Raw genomic sequence first — 27360 nt, 5'->3', positions numbered from 1 at the left:
CCAATACAGGTCATGGTGATTAAGGGGAAGAAAAAAAGGTGGATGATTACAACTTAACCCATTTTGGTCGGGAACCCCCTTTTTGGTGTTTTAAAGCATTATGTTATACTTTAGCTATTGAAAAATAGCAGATCTACAAGCTCATAGCGAGGCACCGAGTGCAGCGCTATGAGCTTGTAGATCTGCAATTTTTTTTAAATCGTGAAAATGTGGTGCGAATCTTTGAATATATATATTCTTTCAGGGCGAACGTTTTTTACTCAAATCTTTGCTTCTGGGAGAGGAGGTCACTGGAACTACATATTTTCAGATGGGGGTCTGCGGCCAATTACAGATACTTTACTGTACTTCTTATTCTTGGGGGTACTTGACATGAAAATGTTTAAGCACCACTGACACACAGAAACATGAGGTATTTCAGAAAACTATCAGAATTTTAGAAGCCATTCAGGTGGAAACGGGTTAATTTGCTCACATGGAGCAACGTCTGGGTCTCCCAGAGGCGCTGTAAGTCATCCTACAGAGAGATACTTCCACCAAGAAGCTACTAAATAGTTACTGGGCTGGAAGGGAAGCTGGCTCTGATTGGACATAAAGGAATGAAAAGGCTACGCGCTTTCCACACGTCCACCTTCAGGGGCATCTAGCCCATTCTGACCTGAGATCAGATTCTAAAAAAAATGTCTTCTACATCCTGACAGTTTTCTGAAAAAGCTATGTTTCTATGTCATTCTTGGATTTAAAAAAAATAGGCAGATCTACAAGCTCATAGCGCGCCACCGAGTGGCACGCTATGAGCTTGTAGATCTGCTATTTTTCAATAGCTAAAGCGTAGCATAATGCTAACACCAAAAGGGGGTTCCCGTCCAGAATGGGCTAGTTAAAGAGTCGATCAATTTGGCACGCCGTGAAAGGAACACCTCTTTTGAGTGAATGGACAATGGCTGCTTAGTATAGGAGAACTGCACCTCTCCTGGAGGGGAGAAATGGTGGAGTTGGGATTGGATTGTTTTATATTTGTATAGTATTTAAAGAATGCCAAATGGCCTGTTAACATGCCAGATATATTGATGTTCTTCTGCGCCTATACCCACCACAGCAGACACTGGGCTCAGTTAACCCATTTTGGACTGATGGCGATTAAAAAAGGTTTCTAAATCCTAACATTTTTCTGAAAAACCCATGTTTCTGTGTCAGTGGTGCTCAACCTTTATCATGTCAAGGACCCCCAGAATTATCTCTATTGGGCCACGGACCCCCCATCTCAAAATATGTTGTTCCCAGGGACCATCCCCCAGAACCAAATATTTGAGTTAAAAACGTTTGCTCTGAAATATATATTCAAAGATTTCCACCACATTTTCACGACTTTTCAAAACTAGCAGACCTACTAGCAGATCTACAAGCTCGTAGCTTGTAGATCTGCTATTTTTCAACAGCTAAAAGTATAGCATAATGCTTCAAACACCAAAAAGGGGTTCCCGTCCAGAATGGATTAATTAGAACGTCAACATGCATTGGTCTAGGTTAGGAGCTGAGTTTCCTTTATATCCTCATTATTGGCTTTGCTTCCTCTCGTAAGGATGCTGCTGGCTGGCTGGTTATCAGGTTATGGAATCCCAGCGGTCTTAACCCATTCTGACCTGAGATCAGATTCATACGAGGTTTCCACTGGACACACACTGGTCTGATTAACCCATTCTGACCTGAGATCAGATTCTAAAAAAATGTCAGTCGTTCTTCGATTTTTCAAAAATAGCAGACCTACAAGCTCGTAGCGCGCCACTCGGTGGCGCGCTATGAGCTTGTAGATCTGCTATTTTTCAATAGCTAAAGCATAACATGATGCTAACACCAAAATGGGTTCCCGGTCAGAATGGGTTAAATCAGCCCAATGTGTCTCTATTGTGACAGGATCCTTTTGTTCTCTGATTTAGAGGCTCGCCTTCTTATCGACGATCAAAGATAACCCGCCATGAATGTCATTGGCTTCCGGTCTTCTTTCATTTGAGCCGATTCATTGATCTTAATGAAGAACCTTGAATTCCCGGCTCTCTTCTTACCTTGGAATGTTCAAACACTGGGCCTTGGTCTTTGGTTTATATACCTCAAGCCTCTTGGGCTCGATATATATAAAGCACAGAAGTGTCTCTAGCTAAGCTATAACTAACCAAATGTACGAACGAACCAAAAATAAATCGGTACCATTTACCGGGAGGACTTGGCTGGTTGGGATTCATTTGCCGATGTGACATTTTCCAGGAGAAGTACATTTCAGAGCCAATGTGGTTTAATGCACCTTTAGCCTTTGCATTCCATTGATCTGGCCCTTGGTTAATATATCGGGATTCCAGCGGCACGGAGGCAGTCAATATCTCCGTTCTGATGAGGTGCGTTGTGTATAGATTGTATTTCCCCACTGCTTCATCATGCTAACAGTGCGTGGAACTCACATTCTCACCTGCATATCCAGCCTTTAGTGTAGTAAATAACCCATTTTGACCTGGGAACGCTTCTATAAATGTCTTCTACATTCTGACAGTTTTCTGAAAAAGCTATGGTTCTATGTCAGTCGTTCTTCGATTTTCAAAAAAATAGCAGACCTACAAGTTCGTAGCGGGCCACTCGCTATGAGCTTGTAGTTCTGCTATTTTTTCAATAGCTAAAGTATAACATAATGCTAACAATGCTAACATAACATAATGCCAACACCAAAAGGGGTTTCCCGCCCACATTGGGATAAATGCCGCTTGGCTGGCACTCACTTTGTATAAAAAGTACCTCCTAGATGTCCCAGATCGATATTTTTTTCATCATAAGAAAATATCTCTCCTTGCTGTGTGTGAAATGGATTTTCTTTTCTTTTTTTGGCGTTGGAGACCACCCTGGCCGGCGCCCCACATGAGAGGAATGAAGGCAAAAACAAATACCTTTTTTTGCCAAAGCTGGGAGCTAATTTTCAGTTAACATGCAACTGGTCATTAGGCTTCAGCTCAGCAGAGCCAAAGGTCAATAATTGCATCTAGAGGAAAAAAACATCTTTTAACCAAACGATGGAAGCCTTTTGTGTGTTGCGCATTAAGTGGAGGGTTCCCCTGTAATTGCATTAGAGTTGTTTTGAATCGGCAGAGCGGAGGATGAAAAATGAGCCACACCACCCTGACTACTAAGTCACTCTGCGCGCACGCACACGCACACACACACACACACACACACACACACACACACCCCGAGAGCCTCCCTACTTTGATTCACCTCAGGTTTGTGTGTTCTTGACCTGTCCTAAAACGGTCCCACAACTCACGCCTCCCCGTGTGAGTTACGTGCTGGTGCAGACAATACATTAAGCAAGAACAAAAAGCATGGCAATACATCACATACATGAAAAGTAGTTATCATGAAACATGCGTAAGCTAAGAACGTAACAGTGGAATATTATCTATATAATGAAACTACCGGTATACATTTATACTATGCTATACATATGTACTATGAAGTGCTATCGAAACACAGCCGAAAGCCGTACAACACAAATGTTGTGTCAAACCATGTGACTTCCATTGTAAATGCATTGGGGCGGCCATGACACTTACCCTTTGTTTACATCTAGACGTCAAGGTGTGAGTGAGGCCTAACGGCCAAGCTACACCGGGCATGTGTGCGTTTGACGTAAACGCACTGCGCGCACAAAGTATGCGTGCGAAATCCCCCGGCTACACCAGATCTATTTTTAGAGCACGCAGTAGGATAGCCCGCCGTATCCGTGCGTCTGGTGTAGCTGGTATCATTGACATATATTGGTCCTATCCAAACGCACTGTACGCGCGCAGTAAACGCATACGCACATAATTGTCTGGTGTCAGTCTACAAAAAGTACTATCTAAGGGGGTGGGGTAAGTGCTACGGGCCATGGTGGAGTCTGAAAAGGTGGGTTTTCAGACTACGGCGGAAGATTGGGAGTGAGGCTTCAGTTCTGACTGTTCCTCCCTCCCTCCCTCCCTTCCTCCCTCCCTCCCTCCCTCCCTCCAGCCCCAGAGACCCTGATGCGGGCGCTGGAGCTCCTCAACTACCTGGCGGCCCTCAACGACGACGGGGACCTCACCGAGCTGGGCTCCATGATGGCCGAGTTCCCCCTGGACCCCCAGCTGGCCAAGATGGTCATCGCCAGCTGCGAGTTCAACTGCTCCAACGAGATCCTCTCCATCACCGCCATGTTGTCAGGTAATGCTTCGGGACGGACAGGGACAGCGCCCCCTTGTGGGCAGGTTGGTGTTTGAGCTTCACTAGAAGAAATGTCCCCCGATTTGCTGTTGTTGCTCATAATCCTTTTTCGCTCTACGAAATGACCCCAATGTTTCTGAAAAAGGTCCTTTTATCCGTAGATTTCCTTGTGCCCTGTGGATGCTACAATGTCATGTCGTTGCGTTGTCTGAGGTCGACTGCTATTGTCTTAAACAATCAAGGGGCGGCGGTGGCTCAGTGGGTAGAGTGGCCGGATGGTAAACCGCAAGGTCGCCAGTTCGAACCCTGTGGGCTCCCCCAGAGTTAGTGTTGAAGTGTCCTTGAGCAAGATACTGAACCCCAAATTGCTCCTGATGTGCAGGTTGGTGCCTTGCATGGTTTCCACTGCCATCGGTGTATGAATGTGTGTGTGAATGAATGGGTGAATGTAATGCACAATCTATGTAAAGCGCCTTGGATAAAGGCTGCTATATAAATGCACCATTTACCAAACGTGGGTCACAAACGAATTGGACTGGTGGGAAAATGAGGACTCATCACACATGGCCTATAATGTACAGTCCAAGGTACAAAGTTAGGTGGTTTCTTGCGTTTCCTGCGAAATGTTAACTTGGCTGTTAACTTGGCCCCCGTATTGAAGTGTCATCGTTTAAACAGTCCTTTAAAGCAAGTCACACCACAGAAATTAAATTCCAGCACGGTCAGAGGCTAATGGGAACTTTACTGAGCTCAACTTGATGCAGTCTTAGCGAGAGAGAGGAGGAGAGAGAGGGAGAGAACCTGGAGGGTGTCGGTTAATATTTGTCAGGCGGGGACAAAAAGTGTGTCCACAGCAAATTAACCCATTTAGACCTGAAGACGATTCTACAAATGCTTTCTAAATCCTGACAGTTTTCTGAAAAACCCCATGTTTCTGTGTCAATCGTTCTAAAAGGTTTTCATATCAAGGACCCCCAAAAATATATGTAATTGGCCGCCGACCCCCCCATCTGAAAATATGTTGTTCCAGGGACCACCTCCCCAGAAGCAAAGATTTGAGTTAAAAACGTTGGCTCTGAAAAAATATATATTCAATGATTTGTGCCACATTTTCACGATTTTTCAAAAATAGCAGACCTACAGGCTCGTAGCGCGCCACCGAGTGGCGCGCTACGAGCTTGTAGATCTGCTATTTTTCAATAGCTAAAGCATAACATAATGCTTTAAAACAACCAAAAGGGGGTTCTCCCGGCCAGAATGGGTTAATAGGTATAGTGCGAACAGCACCAATGTGCCGCAGCAGTAATTGCACTTTAGCCTTGCCAAAGCAAGAATGCTGCTGCTGCCCGTCGAGATGAATCTGACAACACGTGAAGCGGAGTTAGTGAGGCGCGGAGCGGAGCTCTGTGAAAATGGACTTAACCCATTTTGGTCGGGAACCCCCTTTTGGTGTTTTAAACATTATGTTATAATTTAGCTATTGAAAAATAGCAGATCTACAAGCTCATAGCGCGCCACCGAGTGGCGCGCTACGAGCTTGCAGGTCTGCTATTTTTGAAAAATCGTGAAAATGTGCCTCAAATATGGAATATATTTTTTCAGAACAAACGTTTTTAACTCAAGTCTTTGCTTCTGAGGGGTCCCTGGAACAACATATTTTCAGATGGGGATCGGTGGCCAATTACATATCATTTTTGGGGTTCTTGACATGAAATATGGACCACCACCGATACAGAAACATCCTTCAGAAAACTGTAAGAAGTTAGAAGACATTTTTTATTTTTTCGACGTCAGGCCTAAATGGGTTAACTAGCTGTTTCTGACATGGCGTGTGCTCTTAGAACAGGTGTGTCAGGAAGGAAGAGAAGGGTTTTTTTTCCTTTTCTGCTGAGTTCGTTACGGCGTCAGCAGCAAGACGCACAGCCAAGCATGTCCCACAGCCGCCACGGAGCACGGGGGCTCGATAAATAACCATTAAAAGCAGCCACGATCTAAAGATGTTTGTTTTGACGTTTTGGGGATGGTTCGGAGAAAAGTTGTGTGGGACAGGGAAGGGATGGGGGTCTACTCCACAGTTTTTGCCATACCATAATACCCCATTAACCCATTTTGTGGCGGGAACCCCTTTTGGTGTTTTTTTTTTTTTTTTTTTCACTTAATTTTTATTGAAGGAAGAACAGACACAAACAAAAACTCAACTAACAAGACAATACGGGAAAGAAAAAGAAAAAAAAGGCTGCATTTTTCATATTACAATAAACATTCAATGAAATTCTATTGCAATATCGCTAGGCTGAGAGAAGAGATTCCACTTTTTCCACTTTTTATATAATTTATCCTCTTGTAGTCTCAGTATGAATGTTAGTTTTTCCATAGCATACAGTTCCTCAATAATGTCCATCCATTGATCTTTCGTTGGTGGGTCCTGTTGGTACCAGCGTCGTGTGATTGCTTTTTTACTTGATGCTAAGAGGATCTTGATTAAATATGTATCATGTGATAGAAACTCTTCAGGGATATTTCCCAACAGTAGAAAAGAAACAGACAGACGTATCTCAAAACACACCCTTTTGGTGTTTTAAACATTATGTTATAATTAGCTATTGGAAAAATATCAGATCTACAAAGCTCATAGAGCTTTTTAGGTCTGCTATTTTAGAAAAATCGTGTAAATGTGCCACCACAAATATAATTTTTCGTTTTTAACTGAAGTCTTTGCTTCTGGGTTCCTGGAATAACATATTTTCAGATGGTCAGATGGTCGGTGGCCAATTACATAACATAACAAGTATGAGTCAAGTATGCAGTAAAGTTTAGTAGTTAAAGCTGCACTGGAGAGCGTTCACGCTCCACCCACGTTGTTTGGGTGCTTCTCTACACTACTGATGAATGTAAATCTACAGCCCAGGATGGGTTAGATCAGGAGAAGATGGGCTGATATGTTTTCTACTAGTGCGTTCAGAAGAACTACAGTCCCCTCGGCATGATTTAGCCTCTGATGAAACGCTGCTGTTTGGCTTTAAAATATTGCATAATGTAGCATGAAATCCTCAGGACTAATAGTTTGCGATGATGACTCATCAGAGTCTAGCAAAACTAAGATAGCTTTTTTTTTGCTTTACTGCCTTTGCCCAGTGCTCTTACAGCAGAGAGAAGGGCCTCCTAGATCTCAGGGGTAGACATTAACCCCTTTTGACCTGAGATCAGATTCTAAATATGTCTTCTAAATCTGAAAAACCGTAATGTTTCTATATCTGTGGTTCTCAATAATTCATGTCAAAGAGGACCCCAAAGATTATCTGTATTTGGCCGCCGACCCCCATCTGAAAATATGTTATTCCAGGACCCCACGCAGAAGCAAAGATTTTAAGTTAACAACGTTCGCTCTGAAAGAATACATTCAAATATTTGTGCCATATTTTCATGGTTTTTCAAAAATAGCAAACCTACAAGCTCGTAGCGCGGCATTTGGTGCCGTGCTATGAGCTTGTAGATCTCCTATTGTTCAATGGCTAAAGTATAACATAATGCTTTGAAACACCAAAAGGCCATTGTAGCTACTGGCCCTGGAACATTACTTTTGAATCGATAAATAACGGTCAAGAATTGACCCTCATGATGATGGGCTCTACAGAACGCGATGACAATTCCACAAAATCATTAACAGAACAGCAGTACAATAGGAAAATAATCTGAATTTAGGTGTTGGGGTTAGTTCTTTTTTTAATTTGTTTTAAAAAAAAGAAGTGGAAGTTGTGTCTAAAATGCGGGGTTGGTTAGACATACCAACAGTCCTACTGCCATTAGTCAGACAAACTCCATGCTGCAGGTTAAAAATCACCTGTGCTGCAGGTTAATTAGTTAGTTTAATTTATTGTCCACGTGTGGAAATTTGTCTTCGTCTCAACAGTAAAAAACAAACAGTTACAACAACAGCAACAACACTTTACACAATTATTTTCTCATGGCAAAAAAGTGCAGGACAACAAACAGTGGCAAATACACTGGAAAAACAACAACAAATCTAGTGAGACATGGTATCATTTAGTGCCTTAATTAAATGTTACGGTTAGCTTTTGGTACTTTGTACCGTCTACCAGAGGGAAGTAGTTCTAACTCCGTTAAAAAATCACCCGTGGCTCCCGTGCGTGGCTTCCTGTGAGGTTAGTCAAGTCAAGGCAATTTTATTTACGTAGCACATTTAAAAACGACAGCAGTTAATTGACCCAAAGTGCTTTCCAGAGAACAACAGGTAGACCGTAGTCTTATCCACAGTGCAATAGTAGAACATGTAATACAATCATAAAAACAGAGCCAAGCGAACAAAATAACAAAAACAGTGACAACAACAATAACTTCACACTGTATTATAAAAGCCAGACTGAAAAGGTGTGTTTTCAAGTTGGATTTATAAATCTCCAGGGTGCCTTGATATGGAGTGATAGATTGTTCCAAAGTGTAGGTGCAGCTACAGAGAAAGACCGACCCATCTTTTTGTTTTCAGATTTATAAGGGTCAGGGTTAGGCTTTGGGGAGGAGGGGTGTCTTACTGTTGGTTGCTAGTAAAACCCAGGCCATTTATAAAGTCTATCCCTGGGTTTACCAGCAGCAGATGACCACAACCTGTACCTCATAACTAAGTGACCTTTCCCAGTGAACACAACAGAAGGTCTTACAGATCTATTCCCGTCCGTGTGGTCAGTGACTCTTGTCTCCTTCCTCTTGGGACATCCTCCTCATAGACTGTAAAAAAAAAAAGAAACATGGACAAAGCGTTCTCCGGGTCTGATATGGACGTAAGACGAAGCCTGTCAGTTCCAATCGCCATCTTTCTAGATCCGTTTGGGCCCAGCTGGCCATTGGCTGGCCCAGACAACGAGGCGAGACTTCTGCCCTGCTATGGGCCTCATGGCTCGGCAAGGCTACTTACTTACTTATCAGACACTATTGGCTTCACTGCCCCTGCCCTGGTCCTCCTCCTCCTCCTCCATCCATCCCTCTTCCAACACCCACCCACCCTCGGCCACGCACAGTGCCTTGTGGGCCGGTGTGTGTGCTCTCTCTGTGCCTCAGTGTGTCGTGACTGACCTGAGGCCAGTTGTTCCTCCTCTGTGGGAATGCCTTGACTCATCCCTATGGGCCTCAGTGTGTCGTGACTGACCTGAGGCCAGTTGTTCCTCCTCTGTGGGAATGCCTTGACTCATCCCTATGGGCCTCAGTGTGTCGTGACTGACCTGAGGCCAGTTGTTCCTCCTCTGTGGGAATGCCTTGACTCATCCCTATGGGCGGCTGTGTTGGGGCCCATACCAACCTTGTTTAGTCCCACAGTGCTTTGTCCGGCCCACGGAGGCTAAGAAGGCGGCCGACGAGTCCAAGATGAGGTTCGCCCACATCGACGGGGACCACCTGACGCTCCTCAACGTCTACCACGCCTTCAAACAAAGTACGTGAACCCCCCCCCCAACGTGATAAAGAAAATACATGTGCAGTGGTGTGCTTAAGTAAAAGTATCAATACGATACTTTTTCCGCTGACGAAAACTAAACGAAAATGAATGACTAAATATACTGACAATTTTGTCAACAAATAAAAACTAGACTAAAATGTTAGGAATGGACTAAAGAGATCCAGTATACGTCATTTTACACTTTGTTGCATGCTGCAAAGTGTAAAAACAGTCGTTACGACGGCATCAAGGCCCGCCAAAATACATTTTAGTCGACTAACTAGACTAACACTAAGAAATTCCAAGTGACTAAAATGTGACAAAAACTAAATGAAAACTATGACTATGGCTAAAATAGAAATTTGTGTGCCATTTCATATTCTTTTTTAAATAACTGAACCCAATTATGTCCTCTCTGTCTCACCACCAGACCACGGGTCCACTAGGTGGTGCTATAACTCTGTCCTCTCTGTCTCACCACCAGACCACGAGTCCACTCAGTGGTTCTATAACTCTGTGCTCTCTGTCTCACCACCAGACCACGAGTCCACTCAGTGGTTCTATAACTCTGTTCCTCTGTCTGTCTCACCACCAGACCACGAGTCCACTCAGTGGTGCTACGACAACTTCGTCAACTACCGGTCTCTGATGTCGGCGGACAACGTCCGCAGCCAGCTGTCCAGAATCATGGACCGCTTCAGCCTGCCGCGGCGCAGCACCGAGTTCAACAGCCGCGACTATTACATCAACATCCGCCGCGCGCTGGTCACCGGGTTCTTCATGCAGGTCAGTAGAGGAGCGCTGGTCACTGGGTTCTTCATGCAGGTCAGTAGGGGGCGCTGGTCACTGGGTTCTTCATGCAGGTCAGTGGGACGTTAGAGTAGCATTTAACCCATTTAGACCTGAGGACGATTCTTTATTAACAGGTTATAAATTATTATAAAATTGGTACAGTAGGCCTATGCATTCTTTTTCTTTAGAAACAAGGCCAACTAATTATAATAAGCAGACACGGCAACACTGCTGGTTGGCTAATGGAGGAATGAAGGGAAAACAGCGCCCCCTAAAGTCACAGATCATTGCTGAAATCTTTGAAGGGGGAATTCTCTAATTTGGCGATTTCTGGTTCAACAAGTTTCAAATGGTCATATCTTCTTCATTTCCCCCCCAATTTCAATGAGCAATACATCATATGAAAGGTTACAGTGTGCAGTTTCATAATGTATAGAATATATATATATATATATATATATATATATATATATAATATATATATGAAAAATGACCATGGCCCCCTTGTATATCAAACTACTGTCCCCGGTCACAAATGTCTTCTACATTCTGACAGTTTTCTGTATCAGTGGTGCTCAATATTTCATGTCAAGGACCCCCAGAATTGATATGTATTTGGCCGCCGACCCTCCCATCTGAAAAGATGTTGTTCCCCTCAGAAGCAAAGATTTGAGTTAAAAAAAAACGTTCGCTCTGAAAGAATATATATTTAAAGATTTGCACTACATTTTCACGATTTTTCAAAAGAATGGCAGATCTACAAGCTCGTAGCGGGTCAACTCTGCAGTGCTATGGGCTTGTATATCTGCTATTTTTCAATAGCTATAGAGCACCGAAGTCTGACGTCACTTTCAGTAGAGGGCGTCAGTCCCCAGGTTCATGTATTTGTTTAGTTGCATTGAAATCCCCATTGAGGCGATTTTAGATCGCCTCATATAACAACTGTGTTTGAAGAATAAACATGTCACCCAGACCCGCTTCACTCATATGGATATGAAGAATCAACTGACTGAGAGAAAACGCTAATGTTACTGCTGCTGAATTAGTTAGATTTTCGCTAGAAGCAGACTGTATCATATATGAGTGACTGACTGTTGCAAACGATACAGAGACACCTCCCTAACAATAACGCCGAGACAGCTTGTTTATTTTTGGACCACAACGCTTATAGTAGACGATATTAAGATCACCCCATGTTATTCTCCATAGAGAAATTACTTCCGCGAACCAGGGGAATCGTCAGAATGGGTTAAGTGAAGGTGTTTTGCTCACCAAAGCACATATTTCTCTATATTATGCAGTACAGTATTCATTTGCAGCTCTCTGGAAAGGCTGATTAAAAGAAATGGAATTGAAATTGATTGTTCTTAATCTAAAGTCACGTAACCTTTGAGAAAGTGTCAGGGGGACAAAGTACTGCTCAGATGTGATGCACATAATCATATTTCCTATAATAGGGCAGGTCTATCCAGCTCTTGGCTTAAAATAATTTATATAAATATTGTTTTGGAAATCTCTTATGGGGGGAAATGAATGGGCTTTGGATTGGTGGAACCACAAAATGGCCGCCACTGTTGAATTTTCGTTTTGTCATGTCATGTGAAAGCAGGGAATCATAGCTTCAAATTGACATATTGGTTGTTCAGTTTGACCCACCAGTTTTGGAGATACGGCTTATAGAGTAATGTCTTGCAGAGAGTTGAGAAAACAGGCTTGAAAAGGTTCACTTCTGTGGTCTCTAACATTACACCTAGCTACACGTTTAAGCATTTATTTCATATTTACATGTCTTCTGTGGTCTCTAACATTACACCTAGATACATGTTTAAGCATTTATTTAATATTTACATGTCTTCTGTGGACTCTAACATTACACCTAGCTACATGTTTAAACATTTATTTCATATTTCTGCTCTGATATTTATTTCAGACATGCTCTAGTATGTGAAGAGTCTACCTGGCTGAGTCAAATCTGGTCACATTTGTAAAGAGTTGAACCTGATTATAAAACTTTTTTCATCAGGTTTCCCCCCATGTTTTTACTGTATTGATATATGTGGTTAGATGCAAAGTTGGTAATCTATATCTTATTATCTTGGAGAGTATGGAGAAGAAATGCATTTTATTTCCAACTACACTTTTGGTACGTTTGTCATGCTCACCCATCTAAGTGTTTGGCCTGGTTTAAACTCCATCCATTTCACACAAAAGGATCTTGTTAGGATAATGTGGTGAATTTATGTTTCTCCATTGTGTACAAAGTTATTTGCGCTCTAGTACTAATAAAAAGTCACAGTGAGATGTTCATTATAATGGATGGGCCCCCCCTCTCTAATGTGTGGGCTCATGCACATACATACACACACACACACACACACACACACACACACACACACACACACACGTGCACAGTTGGTTGCATTTAACCCATTTAGGCCTGACCTCAAAATAAAAAAAAAATCTTCTAAATCCTCCAGTTTTCTGAAATAAATATTTTAACGATTTTTCAAAAATAGCAGACCTACAAGCTCCTAGCGCGCCACTCGGTGGCACGCTATGAGCTTGTAGATCTGCTATTTTTCAATAGCTAGATTATAACAATGTTTAAAACACCAAAAGGGGTTCCCGCACAAAATGGGTTAAACATAAGAAGAAAATCAAGTCAATTTGCTACCCACTCAGAGGAAATAAATGGCATTTTGCAAGAACCCATTTTCTGTGGCGTAACCTGAAACAAGCCAACCTGACAACTTGAATTACGGCATTAATATTTAAATATTTGTCAACATTAACCTTTATCTCGGTGACAAATTTGCGTCTCATGTTTGGGGTTTTCGGGGCATTTGAGCTTCTGCATCTTTGTTTGGAAAGGTCTTTATTGAGACTGATTGCCCCGTTTAATCACAACAGCCCCTGTCTGCTTAAGCAATGTTCTGCAAAGAAACAGACGAAAAATCACCTCTCAGTGGCCGGCTGAAAACAAGTTTTATGTCCTCATTGTCTCGGGTCTAGAAAGTAGTCTCTTGGCTCGGCACCATTAGTGGTTGTTGTTGGGGGGTCAATTTAATTAGAATACCCACTGCAAGGTTGTTAAAGTAATCTATGACAAAGGCTAGTCACTCCCCCGTCGTCATTAATAAACTGGGAGTGGAATGGATGTGGAATTAACCTTGATGGTAGTAGCCTTGTATGAAATCATCCACACTGTTGTAGTTGGGACATTTCTGGTTTAATCTTCATATGACCACCGCGAAAGGCCCCAATCATTTTAAAATGGTTATATCTCCTTCAATTATTGTCCAATTTCATTGAATGATACATCATATGAAAGCTTACATTCTGTACTTAAATAATCTGTAATAATCTGTAAAAATCGAGTTGAGGCCCTTTTTGCTGGCCCCTGTCACACATGACCATTCCTGACTGTAGGTGCGCTACCCGTTCAAAACGTATCTAAATAAAGGTAGTGGGTCGCCACACACCAAGACTGCAGTTCAAATAGTTTATTTCATATTTGAACAAATGCGGACAAACGTTTCAGCTATCCAGCCTTCATCAGTGTGGAGTGTGACTGAATGTAGGTTCCTTTTTCCTATAATTGGTTTGCTTTGTATATATGTATATTTTGAGATGTAATTGCTAGTCACATTATTGATTGCTATAACAGAGACTTTATTACACAGTCCCCAATCTGTGATTATTACCCACCGGGTGTGATATGAGGTGATTAGCGGTGATGTTATAAATACATAAATATTTGAACTGCAGTCTTGGTGTGTGTGACACATTTCTGGTTTACATTTCTGGTTTAGACATGAAATGAAACATTCCTGGAAAAAAACGAAAATTCAGATTATGGACTCTAATCACTGCTTAGAGTCACCTGGCATATATTTTCAAATGGGGGTCTGCGGGCTAATAAATGTCTATTTAGGGGTCCTTTACATGAAATGGTTTGGGAACCACTGATGTAACAGATGCGTGATTATAAATAAATCCCGTGTCTGATTGGCTCCCGGGAAGGCATCGTTTTACTGAGGTTAGGCCATTCAGGTTAGGTTTAGGGGGGTGCATACTTAGTTTAGACTAGTCATTGGTTAGACATGGGTTAAGGTTAGGTTTATGGGCGTGCATACTTAGTTTAGACTAGTCATTGGTTAGACATGGGTTAAGGTTAGGTTTAGGGGGGTGCATACTTAGACTTGTCATTGGTCAGACATGGGTTAAGGTTAGGTTTAGGTGTGCTGCCCCGTGGGAGGTTAGGTTTAGGGTGAGGGTTTGAGATAGGTTGTAGTTGTAGGACTAATGACTGGTCGCAAAAATGAGAACTGTCAATCACAACGACTACTGGCCAATCACAGCAGGGCTTTCCTAGAACTGCGGTGGGATACATAATGACACGTAACGGACATGTTTGTTTTTAGCACTACACATAATCACAGACTGACCTTTGATCTCTCTTCTCTCTCACCCTGTGCTGCAGATCGCCCACCTGGAGCGTACGGGTCACTACCTGACGGTGAAGGACAACCAGGTGGTCCAGCTCCACCCCTCCACGGTTCTGGACCACAAGCCCGAGTGGGTCCTCTACAACGAGTTCGTCCTCACCACCAAGAACTACATCCGGACCTGCACCGACATCAAGCCGGAGTGGTGAGTCCTTCTGTCGAATCAAATACTATCGTTGGCCGGAGGGACTAAGGATTTGCTGCTTGTGCTTATTCGTACTTCTAGAGTGGCTGGATGGCAACCGCAAGGTTGCTAGTTCGAACCCTGTGGGCTCCTCCAGAGTTAGTGTCGGTCGAAGTGTCCTTGAGCAAGACACTGAACCCCTTAATTAGGGATGCACCGAAAGGGAAATTCTTGGCCGAAACCGAATATTAGGAAACATTTGGCCCGAAAACAGATTACCGAATAGCCAAATATGATTAATGTTATATATATGTTTTTAACTGCCATTGCTGTCATGGCCGTATCTTAAAGCTACCTGATTTATGGCAAAAGACATGATTGTGGCAAAACTTAATTTAAATAATAATCACTATTATGTGTCCATAATACATTTATTGAGCTCTTTTGAATGCATTAATTGCATACACTATTCCGAAACCAAATAGGCTGAGAATGCATTTTTAGCCATTTTCTGCTGAATATTTTCTGCAGAGGAATATTCTGTGCATCACTACCCCTAATTGCTCCTGATGTGCTGCTGGTTGGTGCCTTGCATGGTTTCCGCCGCCACCGGTGTATTAATTTGTGTGTGTGTGTGAATGGGTGAATTGATGCACAATCTCTGTAAAGCGCCTTGGTTAAAGGCGCTATATAAATGCAACATTTACCATTTATTTACCACGTATGTTTGTGTTAATTTGTTAGATATGGTGGGCCTGTTACTGCATGAAGCCAGAAGAATGTTCTACCATGTACAAATACACACACTTTTAAGACTAAATGATGTCTTGTCTTCCCTCCTCTCCTCTCCTTCCCTCAGGCTGATCAAAGTGGCTCCTCAGTACTATGAGATGGGTAACTTCCCTCAGTGTGAGGCAAAGAGACAGCTGGAACGCATCATCGCCAAGTTCTCAACCAAGGAATACTCTCAGTACTAAAACAACATGATTAGTGTATAGGAGGGTGCAGTACTTAGTTTAGACAGTATGTGGTTTAGACTAGTCATTGGTTAGACCAGTCATTATTAGTCCTACAACTACAACCTATCTCAAACCCTCACCCTAAACCTAACCTCCCACGGGGCAGCACACCTAAACCTAACCTTAACCCATGTCTAACCAATGACTAGTCTGAACTAAGTATGCACCCTGCATAGGGTAGGGTACTAAAACAGTACCCTACGCTATACTGTACATGATTAGTGTATAGATTAGGGTACTAAAAAACAGCGTCGTCATCCTCTGTACAAAGTTGAATCTTGAAACTCTTCATCCTGAGCACTCTTTGATTTATTGTTTTTCATTTTTGAATTATATTTTTGTCTCACTCTGTATTGTATTATTTTCATAACGACTGCTGAGATCTTGTCTCCTGTTACCATTAAGGACCATGTCTTTGTCATTTTTGTGTGAGACTAAGGTGTGTGTGTGTGTGTGTGTGTGTGTGTGTGTGTGTGTGTGTGTGTGTGTGAAGTAGGGGTGATGCGATATGATAAATGGTTGACGATATTAATTTAACTAAATTAAATCCGTGTGAAACATGTGGATAGTGCAGGTTATATAAATAAGTAAACGGTGATTCTCTGGCAAATACATGGACATTATATTTGAACACATTATGGACAAAACCCACACCTTGACACGAACACAGAGAATACACACTTTTATCAATAGACCAAGTGTAGCGATATTGCACGGAAAAGTAATTTAACCTCATTCTTTTTTTTTTTAATTGATAAATAAACGTACTTAGTATTGATACAATCGATGCATTGCAAAACAATTCGATACAGATTATTTGCATTGCATACGAAGTCAAACGATAACGATATGTTGCTGTTTTACATATCGATACACACTTTGATTCTTGAAATTAAAACGGATTCTTCGATGGGCAGTCGGACTATAATATCGTTGCACCCCTAGTGAGCACCGTGTGAAGGACGCCATCAGGAACGTGATTAATGCTCACCATGTCTGTGTAAAGCGCGACCATTTCAATGTAGATATCAACATTCCTCTTGTGAAAATGTTAATATGCTAATTTGAAGAGCAAAAATTATCTGTAATAATTAAACCTCGCTTATCACGTCAGTTTAATTGTTCACGTCGTTAGGCTTATAATTGCTTGAAGTCCAAGCAGGGGGAGAGCTGTGAGTGTGATTGGATGTTAATTATTTTGTATGCATTTTTTGAGATGTTGGTCATTGGTCAGATTTCTCTGTCAACCATTTGAAATTACATTAAACTGCCTTTGTAATAAAAACATGCCTATTTTTTTCCCTATAGGCTTTAGAATTGTATTGCTGTACAGTACACCGAGTACAGTATGTCTCTTATAGTTACTGTACATTCCCTTGCATGTGTTCATCTCGCAGTGAGATCATGATTCATGTCATGAAGTTAAATGTGCCAAATCGTAATCTCTTCCCTGGTTGTTGAAGGGGGGGGGGGGGGGGGGTGGGGGTGAGACCAGACTAATTTCGTAGTTTCGGGTTTTTTGAGTGGTGCAACCACTCCTATGGACCGATTCCGTATCTTAGGGTTATACTCATACTTTAATGCTTAGTATGATGCATAAAGTACAGCAGCCTTGTGTTCCTAAAACAGCAGATCGGGTATTGGGTAAGACTGACGTTATGTATCTTTCCGGACCTTTCACTGCTTTGTCTCAACCATTTCTCTATGGCTCTGGTCTCAGCCACCGCGGTAGATATTTTGACATTCCGATTTTTTTTATTATTATTTAATGTTGCCACTACTGTTGGAGCAGCCATAAACTACACAGGTTCATCCCGATGTTCTGGGCATCTTTGTAATGTTACTTAGTAAAAAGCAGGTAAAAGAGTAACGTTTGAAGCAGACTAACATCAGTCACTTTTCCCCTCACTGTAGTAGAAGGAGGTGCGGGGAAACTGCAGATGTGTCGTCTCCGCCTACAGGAAATATGTAGGCTGCGACCATGAGACCCGTTACGGAATCTGTCCATAGACTGCTATGTGTGTCCCTGCCTGGGTGGGTAAGTGTCTGTCCAAGCACGAAAATAGCATTCTATAGTGTTTGTTCACCAAGTGTCACTGTTGCACAGCCCAGACTAGAGTGTAGAGTAGGAGAGTAGCGACACACTCTGATCTCACCGCAAAGTGGGTGCCCTATGGGCTATAGTTCCACACATTGCTCCTATGGCTGGAACTATCCCATTGATGGCTAGAAGGATTTCTTACCCTTTATTTGTGTAGTTGTTACGTCCCCACCAAAGAGGTCCAGGTGTTATTTTGTGCAAAAGTGCATTATTGGCCATTTCCCCTACCATAAGCCCCCAATGAATTGAATTGAATGTATCCTCTCTTCATAATGTAAATAGTATCCCAAGCGGCACATTTCGATGGAAATAAGCAAATTAGCACAAAAACCCAAGGGCTTATATTAGGGGAAATAGCCAATAATGCACTTTTGCACAAAATAACACGTGGAACTCTTTGGTCATTCATTCATACATTGGGAGGTGAAGCGGCGAACAGTCGACGCCAGCGTCCTCACTTCCCACATTCACACACCGACGGTGGCGAGCTCACACTGACCGACTCATTGGAGGCAATGTAGGGTTCAGTGTCTTGCCCATGGACACTTCGACGTGTGAACAGGAGGAGCCGGGATTCGAACCGCCGACCCATGGATCATTGGACGACCTGCTCTACACCTCCTGAGCCACAGCCGTCAACTACAAATAAAGGTAAGAAAGCCTTCTAGCATGGAATTCTCCTTTATGTCTAAATGGATGGTACCGGGGAAAAAAGTCCTTGCAGGCTTGTTTCCATTCAGGTCCTCGGCACAATTTAGAATTTAAGTAGGAATGTCACAGAAGAAATTCAATGTGAAATATGCTATGTTTCCATGCTATCGTGCTAAGCATATAGAGGAGCAGAACATTAATCCATTTTGTGCGGGAACCCCTTTTGATGTTAGCATTATGTTATGCTTTAGCTATTGAAAAATAGCAGATCTACAAGCTCATAGCACGCCACCGAGTGGCGCGCTATGAACTTGTAGGTCTGCTATTTAGAAACATAGCTTTAACCAGAAAACCGTCGGGTTGTAGAAGACATTTTTTAGAACCTGATCTCAGGTCAGAACGGGTTAAAACGAATAAGACAAATCTATTGACGGCGTGTCATTTCTGTCCGTCTTTATAAGCGTTGATAATCAGGTGCCGTTGCGCCGGTCGGTCGATGCAAAGTGTTCATCGGCAAAGTCATCCCAAACACGACAATCAGGATCACATCATCCCCCGTATTGACAAACGGGGCTGCTTGTGGGCATGTCTGTGGCCGAATGGAAATCTTTATACATGATCGAATTTTACTTCACAAGGACAATGTTGGTGTACAGTATATATACAGTAGCTAAGAGATTCACTGATGATCGTTTTATAAGATGCCTATATTAAAAGGGATATTTCACTTTCAAACGTTCCATCAATCGTCATGTAACGTCGTCTACTGTAGATTAATCGAAAACACCTGTCCTATAGGGTAGGTACCCTCACAAAAACATGCAGTAATCCTGGTCTCTAAACTGCCTCCCCCCTGGCCAGAAAAATCGAAAGAACGACTGACAATAGAAACATAGCTTTTTCAGAAAACTGTCACGATGTAGAAGACATCATTTAGAATCTGATCTCATGTCAAAATGGGTTAAGGCATGTATTGGTTGTCTCAACATGACATGCATTGTATTTGTTTGCAGTGTGAGCTGTGGATTGGACTATACTTTTGAGAGCACAGATATATATACTACATAATATACAGACAAACCCAGGTATAACCCGGTTGGTCGACTGACTGCTTGGCCTTTGGCCAATGCCCCCCTTAAAAAAAAGAACTCTTTGTGTACTCATGTGCACAATGAGGCAAAACACTGAACTTGTCAGTGCACACTTGGGTTAGCAGTCCAAGAGAGAGAAAGAGAGAGTAAACTTGGCACAGTCCTTAACAGAGAGAAAGTTTGGATGAGAAGCAGCAGCACTGACTAAAAAGTTTTCTTTGGAAGATTTCCCCTCTCATTCCATGGGTCAGCAGCCCAAATGAGGCGAGCTGGCAGGGTGTAGCGGAGCATGAGTTCCAGCAGGAATTGAACAACAGGACTCATGAGAAGCGTGAAGATGGGAGAGCTCTCTCCCCTCTGAGAGAGGGTCAGTCTGGGTCTTTTGAGAAGCAGCACAGTTGGGGGGGGCCTCGTGGGGGGTGGGGGGGGTCCCTGGTGGCTGATGGGGTGAGTGGTGGTGGTGGTGGTGGTGGTGGTTGATGTGTTTCAGGGGACATGGGGAAGTCAGGCTACTTAATGGGTGTTCAGACTGTTGTCTAGCTCTTAACCCATTTTGGGCAGGAATCCCTTTTAGTGTTTTAAGCATTTACGTTATACTTTAGCTATTGCAAAAAAAGCAGATCTACAAGCTCATAGCGCGGCACCGAGTGCCACGCTACGAGCTTGTAGGTCTGCTATTTTAGAAAAATCGTGAAAATGTGGTGGAAATCTTTGAATATATATTCTTTCAGAGCGAACGTTTTGAACTCAAATCTTTGCTTCTTGGGGGGTCCCTGGAATAACATATTTTCAGATGGGGGGTCGGTGGCCAATTACATATAATTTTTGGGGTCCTTGACATGAAATATTGAGCACCACTGATATAGAAACATGATTTAGAAGACATTTTTTTAATTTCGAAGTCCGGCCTGAATGGGTTAAGACTCGCACAAGACAGATCTGGGCTGAAAACTGGCTAATCTCCTAAACGTAACTTTATTTTTTAATACATCGTCATTCCCACGGTGGACTGCACTTTCAACAGTGCTGGTGCTGCAGGCATTTGAGATGTACTCTGTACTGTACAGCCAGCGTAACAACCGCTCCCAATGCAGATACGGTACAGGCTATGGGTCTAATGTAAAGGCCTCTATATAGACTGTGTGATATGCAAGCAGTAAATGAGGGGGGAGTTGCACCACTCAGTTCACACGGGTGTGGTTTCTTTTTAAATATTTTGGGAATATCATGTGATACTTTTTCTATATACCGTAGCCTACTTACTGTAGCTTAAGTGGATGACTTTGCTCTGCAGCGAGCAGCAGAGCCATATAAAACGGTGCCAGAGAGATAAGTCCTCCAAACTGAAGACAATAGAAAACCCATTAGTTTGAGCTGATCAGGAAATTATATGAATTGATCCTGAGGTAAGAGCTCAATACTTAGCATTGATTCACACTGCCATAATTACAAAAGAAAATCATTCTCTTTTTTTCCAATTCATAAATTGTTAGTGAGTGTCTGAACTTAAGGGAAGCTACGCATGTAGGAACTGTTTCTCATTCCTTTGGGCTCCTGTTCTCCATTCCAGATGGTTGTCTTTGAGTTACTTGTCCTTTGCTTTTTAATCACATGAACGCTGGCATCTCTATTCTGGGTATATTAAATTAGGTGAGCATTCGGTCAAAATAGGGCGAACATTTTGTTGAAAGTTGAAGATCTACAAGCTCACAACAACGCATCGCAATGTGACACATTGTGAACTTGACTCGGCTATAGTTCCACTATTTGACAACAACATATATTGGGTTTAAATTGTTATGTTATAAGTTGTCCAATGTACAGTACATCTAAGTCTGCACACACTACCAGTCTGTCAGAACCAGACGAGTGTCCAGTTTAGAGATTACAACAATAATAATGAACATGGAATCTATTGGAGTTACATCACATTTGAGTTGGATGTGCTTTATATCCCCTCCCCCCCTCCAATCAGCATCTAAATGCCAGGGGGTCATAGCTACAGTATAGCTTTTTGAACATTTATCTCACCAAAAAACAACAAATAACCAATACAGCCCCAAATGTCAGAAAGAAAAGTGCATTGTTCAGCTATAGTTGCTTAAACACGGCGCAAAATCACCAGCTCCAAAAGGCATGTGGGGGACAATCTTTCTCTCTACCACCCACGGAGCCTTGGATGGGGCCTTATCATCATTCCAGGCCGCAGGTGGTGGAAGTTTATTGCCGAACCACCTCAGCATTCCAGGGAATATCCATCCATCCAATCCAACCGCCCCATATAGCCCACCTATACCATCCCCACCACCACGCCAACCCGAACGCCAGCCCCCCCCCCCACCCCCACCCCCCCATCAATTGGGAGCTCAGACAGGTGTCTTATCTCCATCACCGCAGCACAAGCACAGCCAATCTCGCAGGAAGATGGCGACTGGAATGTGACAAATCCATCTGTCGCGGTTTGAATTTGTATGCTAATTTGAAGTAATAGCCCCTCTGGTGACAGTGCACGGGGAACAATTCAATCATGCCATCTCTGACAGTCACTTCTCTGCGATAGGGAAGTATATCCCGCTCTGGACGGGAACGTGCAGGGAACAACGCCTTTTTTGGTGTTTTTATTGTAAAGCCATTATGTTATACTTTAGCTATTGAAAAATTGCAGATCTACAAGCTCATAGCGCGTACACAGAGTGCCGCGGGTCTGCTTTTTCTTTTTTAATCGTGAAAATGTGCCTCAAATCTTTGAATATATATTATTACAGAGTGAACATTTTAACTAAAATCTTTGCTTCTGGGGGGTCCCTGGAACAACATATTTTCAGATGGGGGTCGGCGGCCAATTACATATCATTTTTGGGGTCCTTGACATGAAATATTGAGCAACCACTGATACAGAAAACATAATGTTTTTCAGAAAACTGTCAGGGTTTTGAAGACATTTTTTTTTTCCCCAGGCCTAAATGGGATATGCATGAACCGCCCGGGTTAGGGCTTGATAGATTGGCTGTGTAGGAGAGGAGGTGGCATGTAGACTGCATGTTTAACCCGTTCTGACCTGAGATCAGATTCATACGAGGTTTCCACTGGACACACACTGGTCTGACGAACCCATTCTGACCTGAGATCAGATTATAAAAATGTCAGTCGTTCTTCGATTTAAAAAAATAGCAGACCTACAAGCTTGTAGATCTGCTATTTTTCAATAGCTAAAGCATAACATGATGGGTTCCCGTTCAGAATGGGTTAAAATTTGCTGCCAGTTTGAAACGAATTGCATAACGACTGAAGACACCTGGTGGTGCAGAGGAAACGCAAACAGCATTCTTACATGCCTAAAGGCGGGGGAAAATCAACATTTGATTTGACCTCATTTATTTCCCTCCCACACACACGTACAGTACAGTACAGTACCATACAGTATATATGTAATATGAGTGGCTGCTGACTGACCTGAACTCTCACCTGATTTCACGGCTGTGTTCTCCTCCAATCCTTAGTCGCAGATATTTGTGAATGATAGAAATATCCCCTACGTATACATAACAATAAACACTGGACTGTATAGCACCTATTGTTACATTGTTGTCGCATTACATTGCAATTCCTCCGCAATACTCCGCAAGTAAAAAAAAAAAATCATAAAACGATGGGCTACAACCCATCGTTTTTCCGCAACACTCCGCAATTCCTCCGCAATACTCCGCAATTTCCACGGGGCACACAGATTATCTGTGTGCCCCGTGGATTTGATTCTATGGGGAAAGCTTTCATACGTCACTATGACAGAAATACCCATTTAGGCCTGACAACCCCCCCCCCCCCCCCCCATTTCCCCTCACTGTATATGTTTCTTTTCCCTTTTTACCTCCTTTATGAATGAATTCCTGTTCTGTTCTTTGACTATAATGGAAGTGTCTATTTGTACGTCTCTAAATGTTTTGATGAATTGAACATGGTGGACCCTATCTTGTAAACAAGTGTAATGCTTAATTGGGTCGTCCACTCACTCACAATTAACAGTCTTTGTATTGTATTAGTTTGTGCTTGAAATGTACTGTAATTCTGCAAACTGTTAATACATAAAACAATCAATCAAAAGGAATATATATTCAAAGATTTGTGCCGCATTTTCACGATTTTTCAAAAATAGCAGACCTATACAAGCTCGTAGCGCACCACTCGGTGGCGCGCTACGAGCTTGTAGATCTGCTATTTTTCAATAGCTAAAGTATTACATAATGCTTAAAACACCAGACAACGAACACAACACGGAGAGGGGATACAGACAGAAGTGCATCATTCTGCTCTGTTCTGTTCAGTGCAGAGAAAGAAAGAACCCAGCTATAATATGATTTGTGATTTCTCGTGTGCGTTAGTGCCGCATTTTCACGATTTTTCAAAAATAGCAGACCTATACAAGCTCGTAGCGCACCACTCGGTGGCGCGCTACGAGCTTGTAGATCTGCTATTTTTCAATAGCTAAAGTATTACATAATGCTTAAAACACCAGACAACGAACACAACACGGAGAGGGGATACAGACAGAAGTGCATCATTCTGCTCTGTTCTGTTCAGTGCAGAGAAAGAAAGAACCCAGCTATAATATGATTTGTGATTTCTCGTGTGCGTTAGTTGGTTGGTTGGTTCCCTTTTGCTCCTCGATCTGTGCTGTGCAAATGTATGGATGGCACTCCACAATCTGTAATTTAATCTACAGCGGAGGACACATTATGGTCGATGGTGACGGCGAGATAAGGCAAGAACAAAAGGTTCGTTTTTGCTTGAATCATTCCTTTTTTTTTTTTTTTGCCCACCACTCCCAACATCGGTGCACTTTCCAAGTTGGTTTATACCGCCCTATTATTTTTCGCAGGTGAATTTGGTTTTCATTAAACCATTCTGTACGGGAATCCCTTTTGGTGTTTTAAGCATTATGTCATGCTTTAGCTATAGAAAAATAGCAGATCTACAAGCTCTACAAGCCACCGAGTGGCGCTCTACGAGCTTGTAGGTCTGCTATTTTCGAAAAATCGTGAAAATGTGGTGAAAATCTTTGAATATATATTTCAGAGCGAACATTTTTAACTAAAATATTGGCTTCTGGGGGGGTCCCTGGAACTACATATTTTGAGATGGGGGTCCGCGGCCCAATAGATAATTCTGGGGGTCCTTGACATGACATGACAAAGTTTGAGCACCACTGACATAATAGAAACATGGGTTTTGAAGCCTTTTTTTTAATCGACCTCAGTCCAAAATGGGTTAAAATAAAATATGCTACAGAATCACTCAGGAGGAAGCTTATCTTTCAGTAGCCCTGCTGTGGTGTGGGAAAAATAACTGATGGCAGTCCTCTAATTTGAGGCCACAACAGACCAGAGCATGAACATGTGATGTTGTGTAGTTGCTATTTTAGTCGAGTAAATAAAGTAGAAAATTCCTCTCAGGTCGGACAAAATTGGATTATTTTGTTTCTCAACTGATTCTGACAGGACATCTTTTTTTGTTTTAACTTTTTTGGAAAACCATTTTTGAATAGTTCAACTAGCCAATCTACATTGACACGTTGTGAGCTTGTAGACTGGCCATTTTAACTATTCAAAAATGTTTTGCAAAATAAAATATTCTGAAAGGATATATATTCAAAGATTTGTGCCGCATTTTCACGATAAAAAAAAAGCTCGTAAGCGCGCCACGCTATGAGCTTGTAGATCTGCTATTTTTCAATAGCTAAAGCATAACATAATGCTTAGTTAAAACACCAAAAGGGTTTTCCGTCCAGAATGGGTTAATTATTGGACTATTTCTGCGACAGCCAGTGGTGTGATAAATGTATGCCAAGTAACAATGTCTGTGGCATGTGTACAGGGATACCAGGTACATGGGTTAATTATTGGATTATTTCTACAACAAACCAGCGGTACAGTGATAAATGTATGCCATGAAGTAACAATGTCTGTTCCATGTGTACAGGGATATACCAGGTACTACATGGGAAACGTCTCGTGTCAACTCTAGTCTCTCAATTACTCTCACCACTGAAGTGAACGTTTCAACAATTTGTCGAAGGAGAAGGACATGCACGGTACATACAGGGGCCAATTGACCACAGTTCAAAAGGTAGCAGATCATGCGTGTCGAACATGTCTGATCAAACACAAGGTAGACCCCGTAAAGACAAACTAGCTAGAATGAAGGAAAAAAAAGGCAGGCCTGTCCTTTGTGGTTCTCTCTCACTGCACGATATAATGAGATGTGGTGTGTCGAGACAGCCTTTCAGAGGAGCTGCTCTGACTGCAATGCTCTAGCAGATCTCATTGTGCAATTCATGGAGTATCCCACACTGACTAAAGGCACTCGGGAGCTGTTCTAAATGGCAGTTAACTGTTAATTCTGCATTGTCTAAGAATTCTATATTGGCTATACTATATTTTACACAAGAGGACTTTATACTGTTCAGCTTTTATTTGCTTTATTGCCATTGATTCTTCTTTATCTTCCTATTCTAATTCTATTAATCTACTCTTTTTTTTTTAATATACATTTTATTCAAAGAGTATGACATCACATGCAAGTTTCACAGAAAGAGAATATGGCTCTTTGTTTTTCTTTACCTTTCCCAATCGTCCCCACCCACCAACCCACCATCTCACCCCACGAGGCCAGGCATACAAACAACATACTGTACATACACGGGTGTATAAAACCAAAAGGTTGAGTACATAACTAAGATACACACAACATATATACAGGTATAATAAAACCAATAGGTTATTGAATAAGAGAAGATACAAAGAAAGGGATCACATGGTTATATTCACAGAAATACTTACTAATATTAATCTACTCTTTACCAGACAAAATATTGACTATACCGTATGTGGCTCCCCCTCTATATGACTGAAATGCTGTGGTCATTTTGTGTGTTGGTTGAGGCACTTGTTAGAGGAGTCTTTGTTTATGGTGGTGGCGGCGGTGGCTGGGGGGGTAGAGTGGCCGGATGGTAAACCGCAAGGTTGCCAGTTCGAACCCTGTGGGCTCCCCCAGAGTTAGTGTCGAAGTGTCCTTGAGCAAGACACTGTCTGAACCTCCTAATTGCTCCTGATGTGCTGGTTGGTGCCTTGCATGGTTTCCGCCGCCATCGGATGTATGAATGTGTGTGTGTGAATGAATGGGTGAATGTAATGCACAATCTATGTAAAAGCGCCTTGGATAAAGGCTGCTATATAAATGCACATTATTATCCCATTCTGACCGGGAACCCGTTTTGGTGTTAGCATCATGTTATGCTTTAGCTATTGAAAAATAGCAGATCTACAAGCTCATAGCGCGCCACCGAGTGGCGCGCTACGAGCTTGTAGGTCTGCTATTTTTGAAAAATCGAAGAACGACTGACATTTTTAG

The 27360-nt window shown here is 42.3% G+C and overlaps 1 protein-coding gene across 3 annotated transcripts in view; it reads left to right on the top strand.

The window, feature by feature from the left end:
* dhx15 (DEAH (Asp-Glu-Ala-His) box helicase 15) overlaps positions 1–17382 on the top strand; it is a 61580-nt gene extending 44198 nt beyond the window's left edge. For 2 of the 3 annotated variants that reach the window (XM_080792466.1, XM_080792464.1), the window contains exons 10-14: positions 4030–4221; positions 9542–9664; positions 10263–10492; positions 14943–15112; positions 15951–17382. In XM_080792466.1, the coding sequence (XP_080648592.1) occupies positions 4030–4221; positions 9542–9664; positions 10263–10492; positions 14943–15112; positions 15951–16068 (833 nt within the window). In that variant the 3' untranslated portion in view covers positions 16069–17382. The remainder of the gene's footprint in view (positions 1–4029; positions 4222–9541; positions 9665–10262; positions 10493–14942; positions 15113–15950) is intronic. The other variant, XM_080792465.1, reaches the window with a different exon arrangement.
* Positions 17383–27360: the final 9978 nt, after the last annotated feature.

The sequence above is a fragment of the Protomyctophum bolini genome, assembly GCF_963924005.1.
Source record: "Protomyctophum bolini genome assembly, chromosome: 20".
NCBI classification, from domain to species: domain Eukaryota; kingdom Metazoa; phylum Chordata; class Actinopteri; order Myctophiformes; family Myctophidae; genus Protomyctophum; species Protomyctophum bolini.
This window is presented reverse-complemented; position numbering and strand designations above follow the sequence as displayed.